This window comes from Podarcis pityusensis (assembly GCF_964106645.2).
Source record: "Podarcis pityusensis genome assembly, chromosome: 1".
NCBI lineage: Eukaryota > Metazoa > Chordata > Lepidosauria > Squamata > Lacertidae > Podarcis > Podarcis pityusensis.
In genome coordinates, this window is record NC_138028.1 from 33,159,541 (window position 1) to 33,181,911 (window position 22,371).

A 22,371-nucleotide genomic window follows, 5' to 3' on the forward strand; every position below is an offset into this window, starting at 1 on the left:
GACAACCACCTTACTGAGTGGCTGCATGCATGCTGCACTAACTTCACATTGAGTGCCTCTATGGTAAGTGATATATTACACTCACCAGCTATTCAATTTGCCTTGCCTTAAATCCACACCAATGACACTATCCTATGCTGTTTTATCCAGAGTTACTGTCAATAACAACCAGTTCTCAGGCTCTGGCTTGGGTCTAAATATGTTTATAACCCACATAATCTCAGCAACTGTAATGGCCTTTTGTAATGAGTCATATGTGTCATAAAATTTCACCCATCATGAAAAGAGTAGCAATTTTCAATCCGCTTACAAACAATGGCAAAAAAACCCCAGGCATGCCAGCATCTACAGTGTTTTTGTAAGTTCCTCTAGGGTTTCTTTTGGTCTTGTTTTATATTCTATACACTTTCTTGTGCAATGATTGTGCAATACTAATAATCAATGGAAACTACCTTGCTAGGTTAGATGGGCTTCTTCTGTACTCAGTTTTACTGTACTCAGACTGTACTCAGTCTTACGTTTTTTATTAACCCAAAGAGGGAAGGAAAAGAAGCCTACATATTGTCAAAGTGGAATTGTTAGGCCAGAACAGACCTCTACATGCATGTAATTAAACCCCCAAATGTTGTTGGACTTCAGCTCCCATCAGCCCCAGGTACCACAGTCAATAATCAGGGATGATGGGAGCTCTGGTCCTTCAAGTTCAAGAGGGCACCACGTTGGCTACCTTGTCCTAGAAATCAACAACAACTTTAGAAGAAGTGATTTGACGCGGACACACTTTCTGCCTGCAACGTCCCTCTCAGCTGCTTTATTCACCATGCAGAGTTCCAGACATCTGTTTACCTGACACATCTGGAACTCTGCAGGGCAGGGAAGCAATTGGGGAGAGTTTCACGGGGAAAGCAGTAGGTGCCACACCCTTTCTGCTTCAAATCACCCTCTCCTGAAATGGTTCCGCCTAGAAGTAGAAGCTGTCAGGCTTTTATTGCAAACGTTAACATGTAACATGTAGTTCTGCCCCCAAATTCAATCATCAAATTGCAATGCATTTTAAAATGCCAAGTTAAACACAAAAATAAAGCATCTATCCTTGATAAGTATAGGGAAGCAGAATGTCCACAAGTAAGTCAGTAGCCAGATTTATTTTATTTTAAGTTTAGGGGTCACATCAGACTTCTTGCAAATGTTTGAATCAACTTTTTCCAAATAATTGAATAGGCTTTTAGTAATATTTGATAGCAGCCTATTCTTATTTTGTTTACATTTAACTTTTTTAATCCCTAGTTTCCCAGTTACCAACTGGGAAATAACTGAGGGTTCACCTTTCCTTCCACCATTTTTATTATTGCTGTTATTATAGTGGTTGCTTCAATTATATTCTACCTTTCCACAGTGCTTGTACTCAAGGCAGCTGAGCCATATCTTTATTATCTTAAATATTACGAAGAGGGAAATGTACCTTTAGATTATTAGTGCCTTGATATTATCTTCTTAAATGGACTCAGGGGTGGGGGTGAAATAACTGACCCACTGTCTTTCTCTTTCTCTTTTTATACAGATGGGCTCCATTAGTTCATCCTGTCAGGTTTACCAAGCGAGTGTTGATAAATTGCTCTCCTTCCTCGCGTCAAAGAAGGAGAGCAATTTCAAAAGTCTCCATGTTGTTTTACACTTAAAAGGCGAATCTGAAAAGGGACCTTTTACAATTCCACTCACAGAGACTGTTTAAGAGTGTTTTCCATTAGTTATTTTAAAAGGTAGTTAAAGGCATATGACAAAGTATTAGGTTGTTTTCACAACTGTTTTTATATCTGCTTACTTTAAATGGTTGACTATAAATTCTGCTTTTTAACAACTGGCATTCAGTTGTCTTGGATGCTATAAAATTACACACTGCAGACACCTTTTTTTTGGGGGGGGGGGAGATGTATTTTTAAAATATAAGTCACTTGCTTTGTCTCCAGAATAAATTCTGTTTAATTTTTATCAATTTCTGCGACTACTGATATCTTTTCTAATAATGTGGTCCTACGGGTATAATTACTGTGAGAAGGGATTTATCCATAGTGTGATACTTCCATTAGCTCCAGCCCAGTGCCAGCAGTCAAAGAGGTATCCATGCCACAACTCTCTTGTGTTGGATTAATGCAATAGCGCTGCCTCTGTGCAGCATAAAGTCACACATTTTAGTGTACAAATGTTTCGGTAATGCCCTCAGCCTAGCTGCTTTTTGAAGTTTTACCATCACATGCGTACAATGAGGTACCATGGGGCAGCATAGAACACCAAGTCTTTTTTCCTTCTTCTTCTTCTTTTTTTGCAAAATGGGCATGGGTTTTGTTACTAGTCGAACTGCAAACCATGTCAAAAAAAAAAAACTGGTCCAGCTACCTTTAAAAAAAACCAAAAACTTCATTCTGACCCAGATGCTAGAATAATGTCTGTGTAAAAAGTAAGAAATTTGGCTCAGTTACCAACAGAAAATAACTAAATAACTAAATAAATAAATAAATAAATAATGATGTTTTGAATAATTGTCAAGAATGATATTTCCATTTTACATTCATGCATAAACAGTACAGCTGATGCATCCACACTGTGGCACCATCTTTGACACACCACGACACTTGTTGCTGTCAATGTGTGTGGTTCTTTCACATATACTGCCACATAGTGTATGGTTCTGCCACATGGCTAATCATGCACCCACCCACTAATGCACAAGAGAGATGTCAGGGCCAAGTATCTGGTTGCCGAACAATATAGTACTGTGACAGGTGCGGAATCTGCTCTCATGCCCTCTTCCCTGTGTGTCCTGTGTCCCTTGATCTGCCCCAGGCTCCACTCCCTGGCCCAGCCAAGTTGCCAGAATTTTTAAGCTAAAAAATATGGCAAGCCTAAATACAACGGAAATCACATGTGCTATCCAATAGATGCCCTTGATACTGATTCAGCCTGAAATTAAAATAGCAGTACAGTACAACACTGGAACATGTGCCATTGCATTTCACATGATTCCGTGTTATTATCACCATGTGCTGGCCCATTTGTGGTTTTGGAAACTGCAAAAGAATTAAAAAGAGATGTAATTGTGTGGTGACACCCTCATTACTTTTGTACTGTTATGCAACTGCTTAAAATTATAAAAATCAACGGCCACACAGTTTCTTTGGATATTGGAACTTAAAGGTCTAAAGTTTATAAAACACAAATGAATGCAATCTGAAATTATGCTCACGTTTAGTTTCTATAGTTAGTCTGGACAAATATCTCAGATATCAAGGTTCTGTCAATGTGACAAATGTAAACACTAATGATTATCATTTGATTTTGTATATTACATAGCTATTTGCAGCTTCCCAGAAATATACCCCCATATTAGACTTTCTGTTCTTAAAGATGAAGAGCTACGGTTTCAAGACAGAGATTTGCACAAGGCCTCTCTCTTTGCTTCGGCTGAGGGTCGTGCTCTATTTCAGTCCCCAAAGAAAAAGTTCATATTTTCTCTAGAATTGTTTCCATCACACTACTATGTCTCTGCTTTTAATTTTTGCCCAGTGTTAAAGAATGCAATAAAACAGGAGTTGAATGAAAGCAGCCCATTGAAAAGCTTCTGAGTCAGAATCTCTTGCTGACCACACTTGCTTATTAGTGTCAAACTGTTATATGGTTTGATGGGCTGGTAAATCTTTAGTGTTAGCCACAAAGGACTAGAAGTAAGACGTTTGCCACAGAAATCTTAGGCATCCTGCAAGTGTTGTTCACATGTTATATGTGTGTAGGGTTGATCAACATGGATGTACAGTGGTACCTCGGGTTAAGTACTTAATTCGTTCCAGAGGTCCGTTCTTAACCTGAAACTGTTCTTAACATGAAGCACCACTTTAGCTAATGGGGCCTCCTGCTGCCACTGCACCACCAGAGCACGATTTCTGTTCTCATCCTGAAGCAAAGTTCTTAACCTGAAGCACTATTTCTGGGTTAGCGGAGTCTGTAACCTGAAGCATATGTAACCTGAGGTATCACTGTATTGTGAAAATGTTAAAAGGCAGTCTAGGGAGATGGTGACTATTAAAAAAAAATACTGCTGTCTGTCCTGAATCTGATATCTGACAGATTTTTTTAACTTATTTTTTTTTAAAGAGGTTGTTAAAACCTTTATTATTTATAACATTTGTTCAAGTTTACTTTAGAGAAGATTGATGAGGTCATGCAAGAAATTTCCAACAATCTTTATCGTATTACGCTTGTGGCTGTGAAGCCTCAGTCATTGTGTGCTTAGAATCTTCAGCTGATCTAGGAACTAAGCTTCTGCGAGGGAAGGGAAATTTGTCAGTTCGTCTCCGGCTGAAATCTGACATGGAGACAGGATGAAGGCTGAGAAGAAGTCCTGGAACGTAGGGAAGCTAAGGGATAGGGAGCCCAGAAGCAAGAAAGTGCGAGGAAGAGTGTAGCAGAATAGAGGAAAAAAGGGGAGGAGAGACAGCCAATTTCAGATTTGACATTATAGTGAATTGGGGATGAAGGACAATGTTTGTTTTTAACAAATCTAATTTGGTTCTGAATAATAAGTCAATTGGAAACACACAGAGCAGCTCTGAAACAGATTGTGCCCCCCCAACACACACACACACACACACACACACACACACACAAAAGTCATATCTTATGACTGGCCCCCACTAGCATTGCATACTACTGACTGTTTAGGTTTACAAGTTTTTTGGGTAGAGGAAAGGATGCAGAACTTTCATTCTGCAGAGCAAAACACAGCATTCAATTGTTAACCATCTTTTCAAGTATATGTCATATTATTTTTCCAGTTGTGTGTCCCTCCCCCCCGCCCCCCGATTGCTCTGAAGTCTACAAACAGCTACGGTAAATACTCTGTCTAGATTCAACTCATAATGCTTTACGGCTGCTGGATACACATGAGAAGATAGCTGGATAGTGATCCTTTACTGACTCACAATCCTCTCATGTTCTGTCAAGTCCGGTTGCCAAGTTTCAATCAATTGAAGGGTTTTAACCAGTACCACAAGCTGGGTGGAGACTAATACCCTGATCCGTAATACATTTACTCAAAAGGAAAAGTCCACTAAATGCAATGGAACCTATCCTTACGTTTATTTAGCAAACACAGAGGAGGAGCTAAAAGCTCCCCATTGCTGCTGATGCTGAAAGGGACTGTGGCAGGTGGAGGTGAAGCTCTTGGATTGTGTCTCTTCCTGGAAGTAGGAATAAGGCCTTCTCCTGCTGCCTTGACCACCAGCCATTATAGCAACCAAGTAATCCTTTCAGTTTCCCAGCACTGTGCAAATACCATTGGTGCAACAAGTTAGCCATCCTCATTCTTGCAAGTGAAATATGTATGCATGGAAATTTTTAAATTCATTCTTAGCTACTATAAAAAAAAACAAAACACTATGATGCTGTGTGACTGTGAACATACTTTATGCACCCCAGAGCATCTGGGGCCTCTATTTAAAGCAAAGAACTGATCATATTAAATGAGCTGACACAACCATAACCCACCAGAATTGGAAAAGACAACTGGGATATATTGCAGATATATACTGCTCAAGAGTAGGGAATTGAAGTGCAAATTTGACTTTTTCCTTATTTCACGTGGCTGCTATCGTTATTGCAGAGCAAAGACCAGACAAACCCTAAAACAGATGTAAAATATAAAGCTTAGAATGTTTGTAGTCATTTAAAAAGTAGAAGTACTTGTAAGGTATTATTGCGATTTGTCTTCTATTTTTCACCTTTATAGAACTGATATTTGTTGGGTTGTTTGAAAGATAATGTGTTACCGAGGCAATTCCTGTTTCTGTAGTGTGTTGTGATTTAGAAATTGCATAGTTCATATGATAGCATATCTAGAGTGAGAAGGAATCTTGCAGTGAGAGCAATAATAAAAAAGGTGTGGCTGTTTTCACTACAGAAGAGTCTTTAGTGCTAATTAAGTTAGAACCTGGTTATCTTACTGAGAAACACTAGTCGAAAGGCTGCTTCATATATCACACACCACCAAACTCAGGGTTGAAACCATGTCAGGAAGCTGCAGCTAATCTCAGCTCTCTAACAAGTGTAAGTGTATACATGAGTTTTCAGATGCTTGTTTAGCATGTTCCATTTCATATTTTTATGTGTGAAGGCAAAACGTTTTCAGGTATGTTCTAAAAGAACACACCACAAACTGCCCTGAGACCTTCGGGTATGGGGCGATATATTAATAATATTTTTTAAAAAGAAATATAAAGAAAGAAAGAAAATAAATGAAGCAGTTATAAGAACATTGCTAAAGCAAGAGCTACTACTACTACACACACACAAACACACATACAAATATACATATATTTCCTGAAGGCTAGTATTCTGCTGATGTGATGTGGGTGCAAAAGACAGCCTAATTCTGGGTATGGCTGTACATGCTGACATGTTCCAGTTAGCACACAACTCATAGTAGATTTCTGTTGAAACTCAGCCATGATATGCTGCCAGCAAATGGGAGTGGTGAAAAATACTCGGAAGACCAACGAAGGCTAAAATAACACAAAATAATAATGCTGTCATCACCTGTTTCCACAACACGGTACTCAACAAAACTGTGTGCAGTGTGAAGATCCTTGAATAGTTGCCAGTCACCTTTCAGGATTTAGCCCTTTTATTTTCAGCCCATGAATGTGTGGTATTGGTCAGTAATTATGCTAATATACTAGCTGTGATTTCTGAGTATTTCCTCCTCATTCTATTGCTGTTGTGAGCGGAATATAATTGATTGATAGTGCACTCCTTACATCAAGTAGGAATTCTAGATATAGCAGCTTAAGAGAGGGCAATATGCCCATTTGGTTTTCTCTCAGTTTCTGTTTTTTTCAACCTTATTTTCAGTTCTCCACATTTCCACATCAGTTTAAAGGTAAAGGTAAAGGGACCCCTGACCATTAGGTCCAGTCGTGGCCGACTCTGGGGTTGTGGTGCTCATCTCGCTTTATTGGCCAAGGGAGCCGGCGTACAGCTTCCGGGTCATGTGGCCAGCATGACTAAGCCGCTTCTGGCGAACCAGAGCAGTGCACAGAAATGCCGTTTACCTTCCCGCTGGAGTGGTACCTATTTATCTACTTGCACTTTGATGTGCTTTCGAACTGCTAGGTTGGCAGGAGCAGGGACCGAGCAACGGGAGCTCACCCCATCGCGGGGCTTCAAACCGCCAACCTCCTGATCAGCAAGTCCTAGGCTCTGTGGTTTAACCCACAGTGCCACCTGCGTCCCTTCAGTTCCACATCAGTTTAATTTCATTTAAAAAGTCATCATGAAAATTCATCAGCATGCTGGTGTGAATTTCTCCTCAAAGGTTAGCTGTGTTTACAGGTTATACTGTGAATTAGGTAGGTTCACCTTTAAATATGAACTGAATTGAATCCCCCCCGCCCATTCCTAGTAGGGACACACAGAGAGGCATGCTTGATTGTATATAACTGGTATAGAACTCCCTCCTCCATGAGGGCTTTCAAATCTATTCCTAGACATTTTGTGGAAGTGAAATAAAACATTTTGTATTAGCAAGTTTCAGAAGCGTAGGAATAGGAACAAAGATTTCTGCAGATCTAACTCCTCATGCGCAAGGAGTTTCCCCATCCACGCAGTCTATCCTATTCAACAGAGAGGGAAATTCCACTCTCATTTCATGTGGTGCAAATTGAGCTGTCTCCTTGGTACATGGAAAATCCCATATGGTCAGGAAGCTCTTTGTGTATTTGAAATCTCACACCCCAGCTTACATGTTTTCAAACATATCCTAACCAAGGGGGTATGTGTGGTGCAGAAAGCTTCTTAAGGACCTACATCGTTTGCCAAATGCTATGAAAGGCGCCAGATTCCTAGCAAAAATCTAAGCAATCCACACACCCAGATACATGCTTTTTGTACTAGTGCTGCGCAGAAAATTTCTACTATTTCACCATCACCATTCTCCATCAGTTAATGAGGAAATACATTGTATTTGAAAGTGGTCATAGGGGTGGTTTGGTGAAATTCTCATAGGTGTAATGTGGATGAAAATGCCTTGCATTTGAGGTGGCCGAATGGGGCTCATTTCTTCCATTTTACTTATCATCTCTTTGATATGTAAAGATAGTAAGAATATAGATACAAAAATAAAATTATGCAAAATCTTTGTTCGAACCCTAGACACTGAGATTAAGAGTCTTAGGCTCTACCAACTGAGCTATCTAATATGTATTTTTTTCTGAGTAGATGGATAGGATTGCACTGTTTTAAAAAAAAGCCATATGTGATTGCACTATTTCAATCCCAGCGATTTTAAATAAACAATTATGTACTTCTCGCATGAAAATCAAATAACTTATTTGTGACTTGATCAAGTTATATGTATGTTTACACCACAGTTCTTATCTACTATATTTAAATCTACATTTAGTATTCTTCACATGTTCAATACCAGTATAATATTTTTTTAAAAAAATCTTAACTTAAAAGTGAAATATTCAGATGATAAATTGGCAGTGGGGGGTAATTTTATAGTTGCATGCATGAAGGTTTCTCAATATAATATCTATGGAAATGGTAGTAAAATATTAAAGTATTTGTGTACATGAAGCCTTTAATAAGAAATAACATTTCAGCAATAATTAAGACCACTTTTGCAAGATATACTATGGTGTAGATTTTAGCTCTTTTACCCTCTGGCAGCCTCTCCAACTGGGTGCCCTCCAGCTTTTTTTGGGACTACAACTCCCATCAGCGCCAGCCAGCACAGCTGTGCTTTCTGAATTTGAAACCCTGATCACAATCTTCTGAATTTCTGCACCATGAATATCTCTGCTGACAAAAATGCTTGCTGTAATGTTCTTTATTTGCTGTTGGTTTTGTCATAACACACATACACACCCCGCCAACCCTGTGCAGATAGAGTTTCGCTGAACTAGATCTCTTCCACTTTTCCCCTCTATGTGTACGAGAGAGACAAAAAGAGAGATGAACTTTTTTCCACGAAAAAGGAAAAACATTCTTGACTTAACTATTAAATAGAATAAGGAAAGTGCCATTGCAGTCTGGCAGTTTAAGAGGAAGAAAACCTCACTCTGTGTCCTTACGTAATGTTCATAGTTAAGCAGCTGCAAATGGAGAGGCTGAAAGATTGAAACATCCATCTGGAAATCGGCTATTAGATGTATACTGGCACGACTTACCAACATTTTATATCCTTGTAGTAGAAATGCAGTTTCCCTGAGGAGAAGCTAAAAAATGTTTGGTTTTGATTTTAGTTTAACCCTTAGCCCTGCTGCCTGCAAAGAGGCCAGAAGAGACTGGGTATCAGTCAAATACTAAGGTCTTCCATGGCCACCCCAGCCCTGCTTGAAGGGGTTGAAAGTTGTCATTCAGCACCACCTTGCTAGAGGGACCAGGCCGCCTGTCTCCCCACAGTCCACCTATTCAGTCTTTTCTAGCCAACAGAAGGGCAGAATAATAAGACTGGCAAGCACTTTTCTGAAAAAGATTGTTTTGATACTTAAAGCATTTCCCTCTCTCTCCCTCTTACAAAAATACTGACATTTGGTTTCAGCTGGTCTGAGTTGCAGGGTGATCCTTCTAAGTGTGGAAAATAGGGTTGCAAGACCTCCATGTCTGACCTGAAGTCTCCAGGTTTGCCAGGAAGGTAGGTAACACTACCTTTAATTCAGTGTATTGTTGTGGTTAAGAGTGGGTAGACTCATAATCTGGTGAACTGGGTTCGCTTCCCCACTCCTCCACTTTCAGCTGCTGGGTGACCTTGGGCTAGTCACACTTCTCTGAAGTCTCTCAGCCTCACTCACCTCACAGAGTGTTTGTTGTGGGGGAGAAAGGGAAAGGAGAATGTTAGCCGCTTTGAGACTCCTTCAGGTAGTGATAAAGCGGGATATCAAATCCAAACTCTTCTTCTTCTATCTATCTATCTCTCCATGCAGACAGACAGATAGGGGGAGCTCAAGAGAGCACTTCAGCCTCACAGAAGCCAGTTGCAAATTATATTATAGAGACTCTGATGCATCTGCCCTTGTTTGCTCTCTTCTTCCAATTAACATCCATTTCCAAGGCCTGCCCCATGACATTATCAGGGGCCGACCTGAGGCCTCAGATTTGGGTTCTGACATCTCAGTTTCTGGGATGCTCCTGACCTGGCAACTCTAGTGGAACAGCCGTAGCTTAGTGCATGCAAAAGCCCTCAAGTTCAGTCCCTGGCATCTCTGAATACAGCTTCAAAACACTCCTGTTTGAAACCCTGAAGAGGTACTGGCAGCGGCCGGAATCCCCATGATGTGGGCGGCATCTCTCTGCCCCCAATCCGGGTCACTGGGGGTCCCGGATGCCTGTCTGCAACGCCACCCCCCCAGGAAAGGGGAGTGGACATCTAGATGAAGCAGTGGCTTGATAAGGAAGGCAGCTTCTTATGAAGGGGAGAGTTAGAGAGATACCTCGAAAGTTGTTTGCTGTATAACATAATTTTATACAGCATGGTCCCTGTGTTTTCTATTTAGCCAATTATTTTCAAAAGTATGGAAATATTATGAAACATAGTCCTTCCTGGTCTGTATCACCCGATATTGCAGGTAGGCTCATTTACCTATTTTGCTTGTTTATGGACATCTATACTTGACTTTTATGTGGTAAAATCAAGTTCAAAACACAAATCACAACAAAAATTAAAAATAATAATGTCTCTCTCTCTCTCTCTCTATATATATATATATATTTGTATAAATATAAAAATAATAATGACAAAAAATATACAGCAGGTATCCCCTCCCAACAAAACACCATCATTAAAATTGTATCAGCCACAGCAGACATAAAACCTATTATCAAAGGTTCAACTAAAAATGCCTGCTGAAATAAAGTAGTTTTAACAGCCTGTTTAAATAGAGGCAAAGAGGGGGGCTGATTAGCCTCTCTTGGGAGACTATTCCATCCTTTAGGTCCTGAAGAGGCCCTGCCTCTCATCTCCACCAGCTGCGCTTGTGTTGGCAATGTGACAGGAAGAAGAGTCTCAAAAGCTGAGCTCAGATCTTCAGCAGGTTCCTTCCTTGGGGAAGAGGTGATTCCTGAAAGGCAGAATATCCTGGCTTAACTTATTGGAATGCTCTCTCATGTAGAAGATACGCCCACATGTGAAGAGCTAAACTTTCAGGAAGAAGGTTTTAAAGTTTTTTTTTCAGTGCGCTGCTTGTGAACTCAGAGGTGCTTTACTTCAGAGTCAGCTGTATGTACACTATTGCGCTCTCAGTCTAGATTTCTCTTTAATGCCCTACCTTTCCACCTGCAGAAATTATTTACAAGGAGTATCATGCACATGTTTCAGTGATCATAAAAGGATGTTTTGTGTGGCTGTGCATTCACAGAGATAGCTACAGGGTGCTTGATAAAATCTCACATATAGGAAGGACTGCCTGAAGAAAACAAGGGTCTGTTTTCATCATCCCCAAACCCCTCCAAAAAATACACACTGGTCTCAGGGTGTGTGTGATTGTTATTAGCACCAAACATAGAGAGAAAAGGCTTAAACCTTCCCTTTCCATACGCTGTGGTGCTGAGGACAATTGTCCCCTTTGGTGTTTATTTTTAAAGAACCACCACAACACGATGTGATTGCTAATCAAGTTATTGGCATAACATATACCGTATTTTTCACCCTATAGGATGCACTTTTCCCCCTCCAAAAATGAAGGGGAAATGTGTGTGCGTCCTATGGGGCGAATGCAGGCTTTCGCTGAAGCCTGGAGAGCGAGAGAGGTCGGTGCGCCCCGGCCCCTCTCGTTCTCCAGGCTTCAGGAAGCTATCCGCAAGCCTTGGGAGCCCGCGGGAGTTCCTGCCAGGCTCCCAAGGCTTGGGAGTTCCTACCGGGCTCCCAAGGCTTGCGGACAGCAGCCTGCAGCCCAAAACCTGAAGAGCGCAGCGGAGCGCACCCCGGACTTTGGGCAGCTCTCTGCAAGCCTTGGGAGCCCGGCGCAACTTCCCGCCAGGCTCCCAAGGCTTGCGGACAGCAGCCTGTTCTGGGGGCTGGGGTTGGGGGAAGCTCGGGCTTCCCCGCCCCAGCCCTGCGCCTGGGGGGAAATAATTTTTTTTCTTTATTTCCCCCCCCCCAAAAAAACTAGGTGCGCCCTATGGGCCGGTGCGCCCTATGGGGCGAAAAATACGGGTATGTTATGTGTGGTGTAATGGTTAGTGTGTTGGACTAAGACCTGGGAGAGCAGGGTTCGAATTCCCACTCAGCCATGAAGCTCACTGGGTGACCATGGGCCAGTCACTGCCTCTCAGCCTAACCTACCTCACAGGGCTGTTGTAGGGATTAAACGAGGAGGAGGAGAACCATTTTTTGCCACTTTGACATCCTGGGAAGATAAAGGTGGTATATAAAAGTCTTTAATAGTTAATGTTAAATAAAATAAATATAGGTAGACCCTCAGTATAGTGTCCAAATTTCAGTACTACCTGATGCTCCAAGTGTTGGGTCAGTCTGCCATTTTCCAAGATACACTGGGCTGAATCTTACTGGTTCCGAAGTGTCACTCCTATAGCATGAAACCAGAGAGTTCTTCCTTTTCCCAGTATTTATTTAGTAGATAGTTTCAGATTTATATTTTGTTGAAATGTCTGCAATGGTACAGTACTTAGGAGCAGGTCATAGGGCTTATAGACTGTTGAATATGTGACAAGGAGGCTGTAAAAGATCTGGTCAGATGAAGTTAATTAACGGCAAATGAAGGACAGCTGCTTTTTATGTATGTAGCACATCTTTGATCTGCTCTACCCTTCAGACCTCTGTGGACAAGGTAGTTAAATACAAACTAGGAGGCCTATTTTAAAGACATTAAGGCCCTCAGGGGCAAGGAGTGACAGTCCATGCAGCCATGAGCTGTTAGCGTTATTCATTAGAGAACTTTAAACATGTCAGAAAAATAGAGTAATGTCCCTGCACTTAGTTCAGCCTGAACACTGAAGATTACCACAGCTTTGGGACGTATGAATGCTCCAGCGTCTGGCAGCGAGTTTCTCGAGAAGGATTTGTTATGCAGGGAAAGAATAATCGTGTGTGAGAGAGAGTTCAATAAATTATCAGGTCATCTTACATAATCGATAGGGGTGTGTGTGTGGATGCACACACAGTCACAAGAGATGGGCAGAATCCTAAAGGTGGTGGATTGTAGTGGGGAGGGGTGGGATTCTGTGAGGAGATGGGATGAAATTTTAAAATAAATTAAATAGCAGGTGACCAAAATAACTTTCGTTCAGTTGATTTATTTTTTTGCTGCCAGTTATTCACTACTTCAATTTCAAGAATATTTTAAATTCACAAAGATATAAATAGGTTGTGAACCACTCGGGGATCTTTGAGTGAAGGGCGGTATACAAATTTAATTAATAACAATAGCAATAATTCCAATAAAAAGTCAAAAATTTAACTAATAATTAATAGTGGCATGTTTTCAGGACCTTTGCCTTCATACAACATTGGACCTACAGACTGAGATGTTCCACAATTTGAACATGAATCAAGAACTGGCAAAACAACTTGAATTCAACTCTCCTTAAATGTTTTATAGTGACTTTTTGGTACCTATATTAGACAACAACATAAAACATAAGATGCGCAATGGCTATTTTTCAAATAACAGGGAGGAATTCAGCGTTGTGCTAAAATGAATGTCCCATCAGTGCAAGCATTTCAGGTTACCAGACAGAATGATCCCCCTTCTCCATCTCCACATGCTGTTCTGGGGGTTCTCCTAACCCCGAACAATTTTGAGGGTAACAATGGGTGAAGAAAGCCCAGTGGTTCAAGCAGATGGTCTTGTGCAGGGCTTCCAGTGAGCAGACTCGTTAGGAGAATCTCCCCCGTTATGCTCACTCTTTCAGAAACTATGGTGGGGAAGCAGAGGAGGGAAATTTTGAGATGAAAACTCCCTCCATCCCCCCTACCACTTGTTGTTGTTGTTGTTTAGTCGTCTTCATGACCCCATGGACCAGAGCACGCCAGGCACTTCTGTCTTCCACTGCCTCCCGCAGTTTGGTCAAACTCATGCTGGTAGCTTCGAGAACACTATCCAACATTTCGTCCTCTGTCATCCCCTTCTCCTTGTGCCCTCAATCTTTCCCAACATCAGGGTCTTTTCCAGGGAGTCTTCTCTTCTCATGAGGTGGCCAAAGTATTGGAGCCTCAGCTTCATGATCTGTCCTTCCAGTGACCACTCAGGGCTGATTTCCTTCAGAATGGATAGGTTTGTTCTTCTTGCAGTCCATGGGACTCTCAAGAGTCTCCTCCAGCATCATAATTCAAAAGCATCAATTCTTTGGCGATCAGCCTTCTTTATGGTCCAGCTCTCACTTCCATACATCACTACTGGGAAAACCATAGCTTTTACTATACGAACCTTTGTTGGCAAGGTGATGTCTCTACTTTTTAAGATGCTGTCTAGGTTTGTCATTGCTTTTCTCCCAAGAAGCAGGCGTCTTTTAATTTCGTGGCTGCTGTGACCATCTGCAGTGATCATGGAGCCCAAGAAAGTAAAATCTCTCACTGCCTCCATTTCTCCCCCTTCTATTTGCCAGGAGGTGATGGGACCAGTGGCCATGATCTTTGTTTTTTTGATGTTGAGCTTCAGACCATATTTTGCGCTCTCCTCTTTCACCCTCAATAAAAGGTTCTTTAATTCCTCCTCACTTTCTACCACTACCTCTATTCAAAATATACTACCCAGAAACTTCTTCAAAGAGTACTGGGGTTACATTACATGCATTTGTGTGTAATATGTAGTTTTACCTTTAGCAAAGCTAAACAGCAATGGGAGAGAAATGGTTTTAATCATGGAGTACAGAAGAGGTAATGGGATGAGGGTGGCGCTGTGGTCTAAACCACTGAGCCTAGGGCGTGCCAATCAGAAGGTTGGCGATTCAAATCCCCGTGACAGAGTGAGCTGCCGTTCCTCGGTCCCTGCTCCTGCCAACCTAGCAGTTCGAAAGCACATCAAAGTGCAAGTTGATAAATAGGTACCACTCCAGCAGGAAGGTAAATGGCATTTCTCTGCGCTGCTCTGGTTCGCCAGAAGCAGCTTAGTCATGCTGGCCACATGACCCGGAAGCTGTACGCCGGCTCCCTCGGCCAGTAAAGCGAGATGAGCTCCGCAACCCCAGAGTCGTCTGCGACTGGACCTAATGGTCTGGAGTCCCTTTACCTTTACCTTTACAGAAGAGGTATAATTGTAGCCTGAGAGGAAACCAATTAACAAACTGTAGCTAGTACAGTGGTACCTTGGGTTACATACGTTTCAGGTTACAGGCTCTGCTAACCCAGAAATAGTACCTCGGGTTAAGAACTTTGCTTCAGGAGGAGAACAGAAATCGTGCGGCAGCAGCGGGAGGCCCCATTAGCTTAAGTGGTACCTCAGGTTAAGAACAGTTTCAGGTTAAGAATGGACCTCCGGAACGAATTAAGTTCTTAACCCGAGGTACTACCATCTTTATAGCTAACCTTAAAGGATGGAAAACTTACCTTTTACAATTTAAGACTGTGCAACAGCAATTTCCCCCTCAATGGTTTATTTTATATACATCAGACAGGTCCATTGTTAAGATTTCATACAGTGGCTTGTTTAAACCTGTAGCTGTTCATGTTTTTGTCCTAGTGTGGAATCAATGGCTGTATCTTTTCTGCTTCAAGTCTAGATTATGGACTGAACAGCACTCTTAATAATGTTTTGTGGTGTTTCAAGCATTTGTCATGTCAAAAAACATTCTTTTGGCAGCAAAGGTACTGATTTTGAGACCAAATTGAAAAACAAAACAAAACAAACCACTTTATCAAGACCAAATAATAATTAGCTCAAGTCATGTTTAACAATTTCACAGTCAGATGTATTTTTACAACAGGATAGCAAGATACATATTGCAATATTTATTGTTATTTTGCATATTTTGACAGTATGTGTTTGAATGCCAAAACAAATATACACAGCTCCAACTATATAATATACAGTGCTTGACATGTGTTTCTCTCTATGAGCAAATTTCCATTGTGTTTTGCTTCCTCTGTGACTATCTTATTCCAGGAAAATGAATAAAGCACACTGAGGAGGGTGAATAATACACTAAAGGGGATATCTGCAATAAAATGCATGCATGCATCATACTTCCCAGACCTATCTAAATGGTGGAACAATATATATAGAATGTTGAGTCTCTAATATCAGTCACATCTATATAGGTAGTAGCACTTGGAAAACAAGTGGAAGCCACAATTTTTCTTTTCTTTCTTTTGCTATTGATGTATTTTAATTTCCTTGTTGTTTGATCTAGCACATGTTAATTTCAAAGATAATTTTAAGATATCTGATGCGCATATTTTTGTGAGACCATTGTCCTTTGAGAGTGGGAAGGGGGATATTGAGTTACTCACAGCAGGGAATTGAAGAATCTTGAATTTCCTGAAATTTCAAATTTGAATATGAGGTGGCCAAGCTTCCCCATGCCCTGTTCTGGCCACTCAAGGTGAATTCGTGGGACAGAATGTCACGATGTAATAAGTCCCAGGAATGCTTTCAAAGCAGTGAGTCTACGGCTTGAAGCAGTGGTAGGGCTTTCTTGTTTACTGTTGAAAAAAGGAAGAAAAAGACAACAACTATTCACATTGGAAAGGTCTATGTGATCTGAATACAAAGCTGAGTATCGAAGCTGATACATAGATTGCACCTCACCCCAGAACAATTAGATCATATAAACAGAAGGTTCCCAACTGGGTGTTGGAGGAGCTGTAAGGAATGAGGGTATCTTGCATGTGGTCCTTGTGTTTTCATGCATTTTGGAAAATTTAGCTTTGAACTTATTTGAGAAATAGTGCAACAACCCATTCTGTTATACACACAGCTGCAGTCCTCTACCGTGAAGGCTTTTCTTGAGGAACCTATCCAATCATTGGTTGCAGCAACCAGAATAGAAATTGCCCGAAGCTGGAAAACAGCCACAAGATATCCCAGCCTTTGCCCAAATGGTGCCCTCCAGCACCATTGGACTACAACTCCCATCAGCACCAGCCATCAAAAAGGCATGTGGTTGACGAAGGCTGGACTACACAGTTAACAGAAACTCACATATCACAGTAGATTAACAGGAGGCATCACTAAAGAAGGTTTATTTATGTGGTCTTCATTTAAATCATGCGTAAATAAAGGGTTTACCGGGCAAAGACCATTGGTTGTCTACTCTTTCGATGAGACAACATTACTTGAAACGAGACATAATTGATAATTACCTATTAAAATAGCTGTTAAAGTACATTGACAAAAAATAAAAACAGGTATTTTAACAGATAATTATCAATTATGTTTTCCCCATTGAGTAGACACTATTTGCAGTTGCTATTTTGTTCATAATTTCTGTAGAAATTCAGTAAAAAAATTGCAAATAAATTTTTGTTATTATTCTTTAGATTTAATTCTTCAGTTTAATCCAATCTTCAGGGAGTAGTTTTGCCTCCCCCACTCTGAATTTATGACAATTTATATTGCTATATGATTTGGCTTCAGCTAAGTTCCACACAGTTCACTGTGTGAGAATTAAAACTTGTTCTCTCATGGAAATTAATGGGAGTTAAAAGTGCTAGACTTTGGCTGGACTGTGTCTACTTATTTATAAATAGCTTTTAAGTAAATGGTCTAGGATTCTATCGTAAGCCTTCCATTCAAGCTCCATGTGCACTCCTGTGCGTCCGTGGAACTCCTATCAAGACATTAAATTATGAGAAACACATTGTTCATAAGAGCCTGTTTAGTAAATTAGGTGATAAGATAAAAGGATGCACAAAGTTGATAGGCATTGTCTGAAAGAGGTGCTTTCCTTCTAATGCTTTAATCTACAACTCAAGATTGCTAGAAATGTAACAGGGCCACCATAGTTTCTGGGCTACTTTTCAAGTAGGATGCTTTAAGTGTTATCAGAACCATTACTATTGATGGGAAAATGTGTATTGTTTCTTATCTGTCCCACCATTTTTTGCATAGCTTGCGTGTTCATTTTTTATTTTTTTAACAGGGCCCCCTTTCCATATCTGTATACATTCTTGGTTATTATGCAGAGAGTGCTGCCTTGGGAAATCAACTAACTATGCAAACCTACTGTATAATTAAACGATGAGAACAAAGAAAAGATTTTTATCCTTTCGGAAACACAGAAAGCTAACAGAATCGTGAAGTTACCAAAACATAGTTCTTGCCAGTGGAAATGGAATTCATCTGATTCATTTGCTGGGAAAATGCCTGCATTAAAAATTTGTGTTGTGCAGGCTAAGAAATTAAAACTAGTGCTGCGCCAAATTTGCATGAGGTTTGGGATTTGATGCAAAAAAGAGGGGTTTGGGGGATTTCAGAAAGCTCGTTGGGGGAAAAAACTTGTCAGACATTGGGCAGACTTGTAGACGGACCACCACTGGGAGTCTAGTTCTGGTACAAGCAGGCTGAGGTCTAAAGATTCAGAGGCAGATGATGTGGTCACAACATGCTGTGCTCAGGTTCACGTGAGAACAAGGCCAGAAGCATAGGCAATGAGTGTTTTGTGTGGGTGCCCCCATGCATGTTGGCAGAGCGCATGTAAGCTCCATTACGCCCCTGCCTCTGTTCCATCCCCTTTTCTGGACACTTCCGGGTTGCAGCAATATGTGTGGTCATGCCTCAATTGGACATGCTTAAATTGGTCTTTGCCTGTACTAAGTGTAGTGATGGACAAGTTGTTAGTGAGATACTAGATTGTTAGGGCAAGAGAGAAAGTCTTCATTGGGAATTGTTGCAATGAGTTGCCCACATATTGCCTTGCTGATTGAGGCCTGTCATTTCGATCTCTGTATTGTATTTGAAGGTAATGGATTTCATTTTATATTATTGCCAGCTGATGAAGAAACAGTTCATTATCCTGGAAGAACTGTTCTGTCTGCTGCTGTGCTCGGAGCACCCTTTTGTGATGTTTGGAGCACCTACCATCTCACTTCTGTGTTGCTGTTCTCGCTCTTGACAACATTTTGGATATGATATTTCCTGTGAAAAGGCATTCAGCTTCAATTTCAGCCATTCTTTATAGTGACATACCATTCTAATCATTCTGCTTATGGAATAGTTACTTGACTCTTATTAGTTTGTGACTCCCTACACCGTTTATGAATTTTGAAACAGTTTGATAGTGTTATATAAATATTGTCAATATATTATTAGCCTACGTGTTGCTTGATGTTGTTCAGATTGTTGATTGAGAGAGCAAGGGTCCTGGGCTCTACTGCCTGGATCCCTGGTTTTACTTCTTTGGCAACTCACAAAACCTTTCCTTGGTAGTCTTTCATGATTGCTCACATCTATAGGCAAACACTGATAATGTTGCTGCTACAGCGCCATTTTCTAGACCTGTCTTCTCCCTTCCTTCCTTCTCACAGTCAGTTAGGGTCACAATGTGATATTATCCCCATGCCACCACAATCATTTAGTAAGCCCACAACTTACATGGGGGTTATGTTCTGCAGGTCATGCCTAAATCCAAAACTGTGTATAGTCAAAACACATTGGGTTCAGTTGTGGGTGGGATTGCCAAAGTCATTTTTTAAGGAATCCCGTCCCCTTTCCACACACTTTTTTATTTTTTGCCACACGCGTAAAGCTGAATGCGCCCAAGTTAAATGTGCCTAAATTGCGGGGTTACTGGAATTAGATGTGGTTATTTGATGATATCATGGAGGGCACAGAAAGGCCTCCCGTTCTTCTGATCAAGAAGGATCACGCTCCTATTCTCCAAGCAACTGAGAGGTGCTCCCTGTGCTGTAGAGGAAATAGGACATTCCTCTTTCCTCATTTCCGCCCTGCCAGCTCAAACCACTTAGGATTGCAGCCTAATTTCTGGGATGACAATTTCTTGGCTCCAATCTCAGAGTTGAGACCATTTTTTAAAAATGTGTTTTTTTGTTTTTTGTTTTTGTTTTGTTTACAAAAATTCACCTCTTCACAAAACTTTCCCTTATCTCCCAAAGAAGATCCTTGGAGAATGTTAAGAAAAATATGCAGTGCCTTTGTGTTATAATCGTTCTCTTCTCTGAGCACATTTTGCATGGGAACATTTTATACTTCAATAATTGTGGAGATCAAATGTATTTACCAGGCTTCTCTATCATCTTACAGGTCTTGTAGAAATTTGTCTGATGCACCCCCTCGATGTGGTGAAAACCAGGTAAGGTTCTGCTTGAACAAGTTTTATTGACACTGGAAGACATCCAAATTGGAAGCTGTCAGAACTTAAAAAGCTAGAACTTGTCCAAGTAAGATAACTTCTCCCTTTAATGGCATTTATATTTACTTACTGTTTTTCATAGCATTTGACAGGCAGAATTTGAATAGCATGATGCATTTCTGCTTGGAGGTCATCTGGAGGTGCTAAATACTTCTTTATTAAATGTACTCTTCATGTGACAGCCTGAGATCCTATTCTATTAAAAGTGAAGCGGGGAGGCAGCATGGTTATATTTTCTTTCCTACCATATTTATCATGTGAAGTAATGTTTTGACTTGAAACTAGAAATGTCATGTTGCCTTAAAAATAATATTGATGGTAAATGTGGCCTGAGACAGTTAATCGTGTTTTCAAAACTCAGCAAAAATGAGATTTATTTTTTTCCCAAACCTGTATTTGCACATGCCTGTTGGGTGGTTTCATGCTTGCTACCTATCGGGCACATTCAGTGACTTCCAATCATACATTTGTGGCTGGGCAATTACACTGGCTTGTCAGTTTGGAAAAACACTAGCCCAAACATTTCATTTCAAATAATAATAATAATTGTTGTTGACCTCCATCTGTCTCAAAAGACAATGAAGGGTGCCTCCAAGGATGAAGTCAAACCGCTGCATTAGCAGCACCGGGGACCTCCCTAGGGTGCAAGCCTGGGCAGGGTGTATGGAGGTCCTGGGCTGCCCAGATGATAAGACCCTCTGATCTGGTCCAAAGGAAACCAAAACAATGTTTGGCACCAGCTTGGCTACAGGAGTTTCCAGAAGGAGGTGTACAAGGCGTCATCCTACCATCTGGATTTGTATAGGGTTTATTCCTTAGCCTTTTCTTCTCCCAAAGATACCCTGCAAGGCAGCAGAGGTTTAGGATCAAAGATTCCACCCCCCTAGTTGGGCTACCTTCCCAGCTTGATGAGCCCCATTTGCCCCACACTTCCCTCTGCAACACCTGTAGAAACCAACTTCTTAACCAACTTCTTGACCATTGGACCCACTATTGGTCTCATTCACTCCATCTGCCAGGTAGTAATAGTAGCAGTAGGTAAACGGTGTTTCCATGCACTCTGGGTTCTGTCACGCTTCTGCGTTGCGCCAGAAGCGGAAAGCAGACCCGGAAAGCTGTCTGTGGACAAACACCAGCTCCCTTGGCCTGAAAGCGAGATGAGCGCCGCAACCCCATAGTTGCCTGTGACTGCACTTAACCGTCCGAGGTCCTTTACCTTTTACCTAATAGCAGTAGCAGCAGTAGTAGTAGTAATGATGATGATAATGTTTTAGGTTACAGAGGAAAATTGCAGCAGAAAATTACACGATATGTTGTCAAGTTAAATACGAGTCCCATTAATTTCAAGAGTCAAACTAGACTTGATGGGGATGGTCATGTGTATTTTTTTACAAGTCTGTCCCATTAATGAAGTATGGGGTGGTCTGTTTTTTATATGAAAAGGTCTGGCGAATGAAGGACTCTAACACCCCCCTGTACTGTACTCTAATGCATCAAGGAATTTTCTTTCCAGTCCAGCTCACTTCCCCTATCCAAGATAGGCTGGGATTGAATTGCTTTAAGGTAAGATAGGGGAATCAAGGCCTTTGTCTGCCTCCATCATCCCAGGTTTGGCTCTAAATTTGGCTGGCCAGTGCCTCTTCTTTCAGTTTTGACAAACTTTGGCATTGCGTCAACAGAGCGTTGGATACAAAGCAATTTTGTGCTAATACTTGTGCTATTTCTTCATCACAAAGCCATGAAAGCAAGGACAGATGGAATAAACCAGGAAAAATAAAATAATAAATATTTGCATGGATTTATAAGTGATTTTTCTTCTCCTTGTCCTTTGTGTTTGCATCTACAAATATTTGTGTAGTTGAGTTTTGCTGGCGTAAAGTTTCCTGAAAGAGAAACTTCTGTGTTGCCTGAGCAAGTATCCTCAGATACCAAGCTGTCAGTTCAGATGCATATGTTTGCCCTCAGTTACCTGGGCTTCATCTTAAGGGGGGAACAAAAACAATATTGTTCGGATAGGCATATACAATCAGTAAATAAAGACTTGCTCAGTCA

General features: G+C 41.0%; 1 protein-coding gene across 3 annotated transcripts in view; it reads left to right on the forward strand.

Moving 5' to 3' along the window:
- SLC25A21 (solute carrier family 25 member 21) overlaps positions 1-22,371 on the forward strand; it is a 222,351-nt gene that overhangs the window by 64,731 nt on the left and 135,249 nt on the right. For all 3 annotated transcript variants that reach the window (XM_080979240.1, XM_080979239.1, XM_080979241.1), the window contains one exon: positions 20,211-20,259. In XM_080979240.1, coding sequence (XP_080835366.1) covers positions 20,211-20,259 — 49 coding nt within the window. The remainder of the gene's footprint in view (positions 1-20,210; positions 20,260-22,371) is intronic.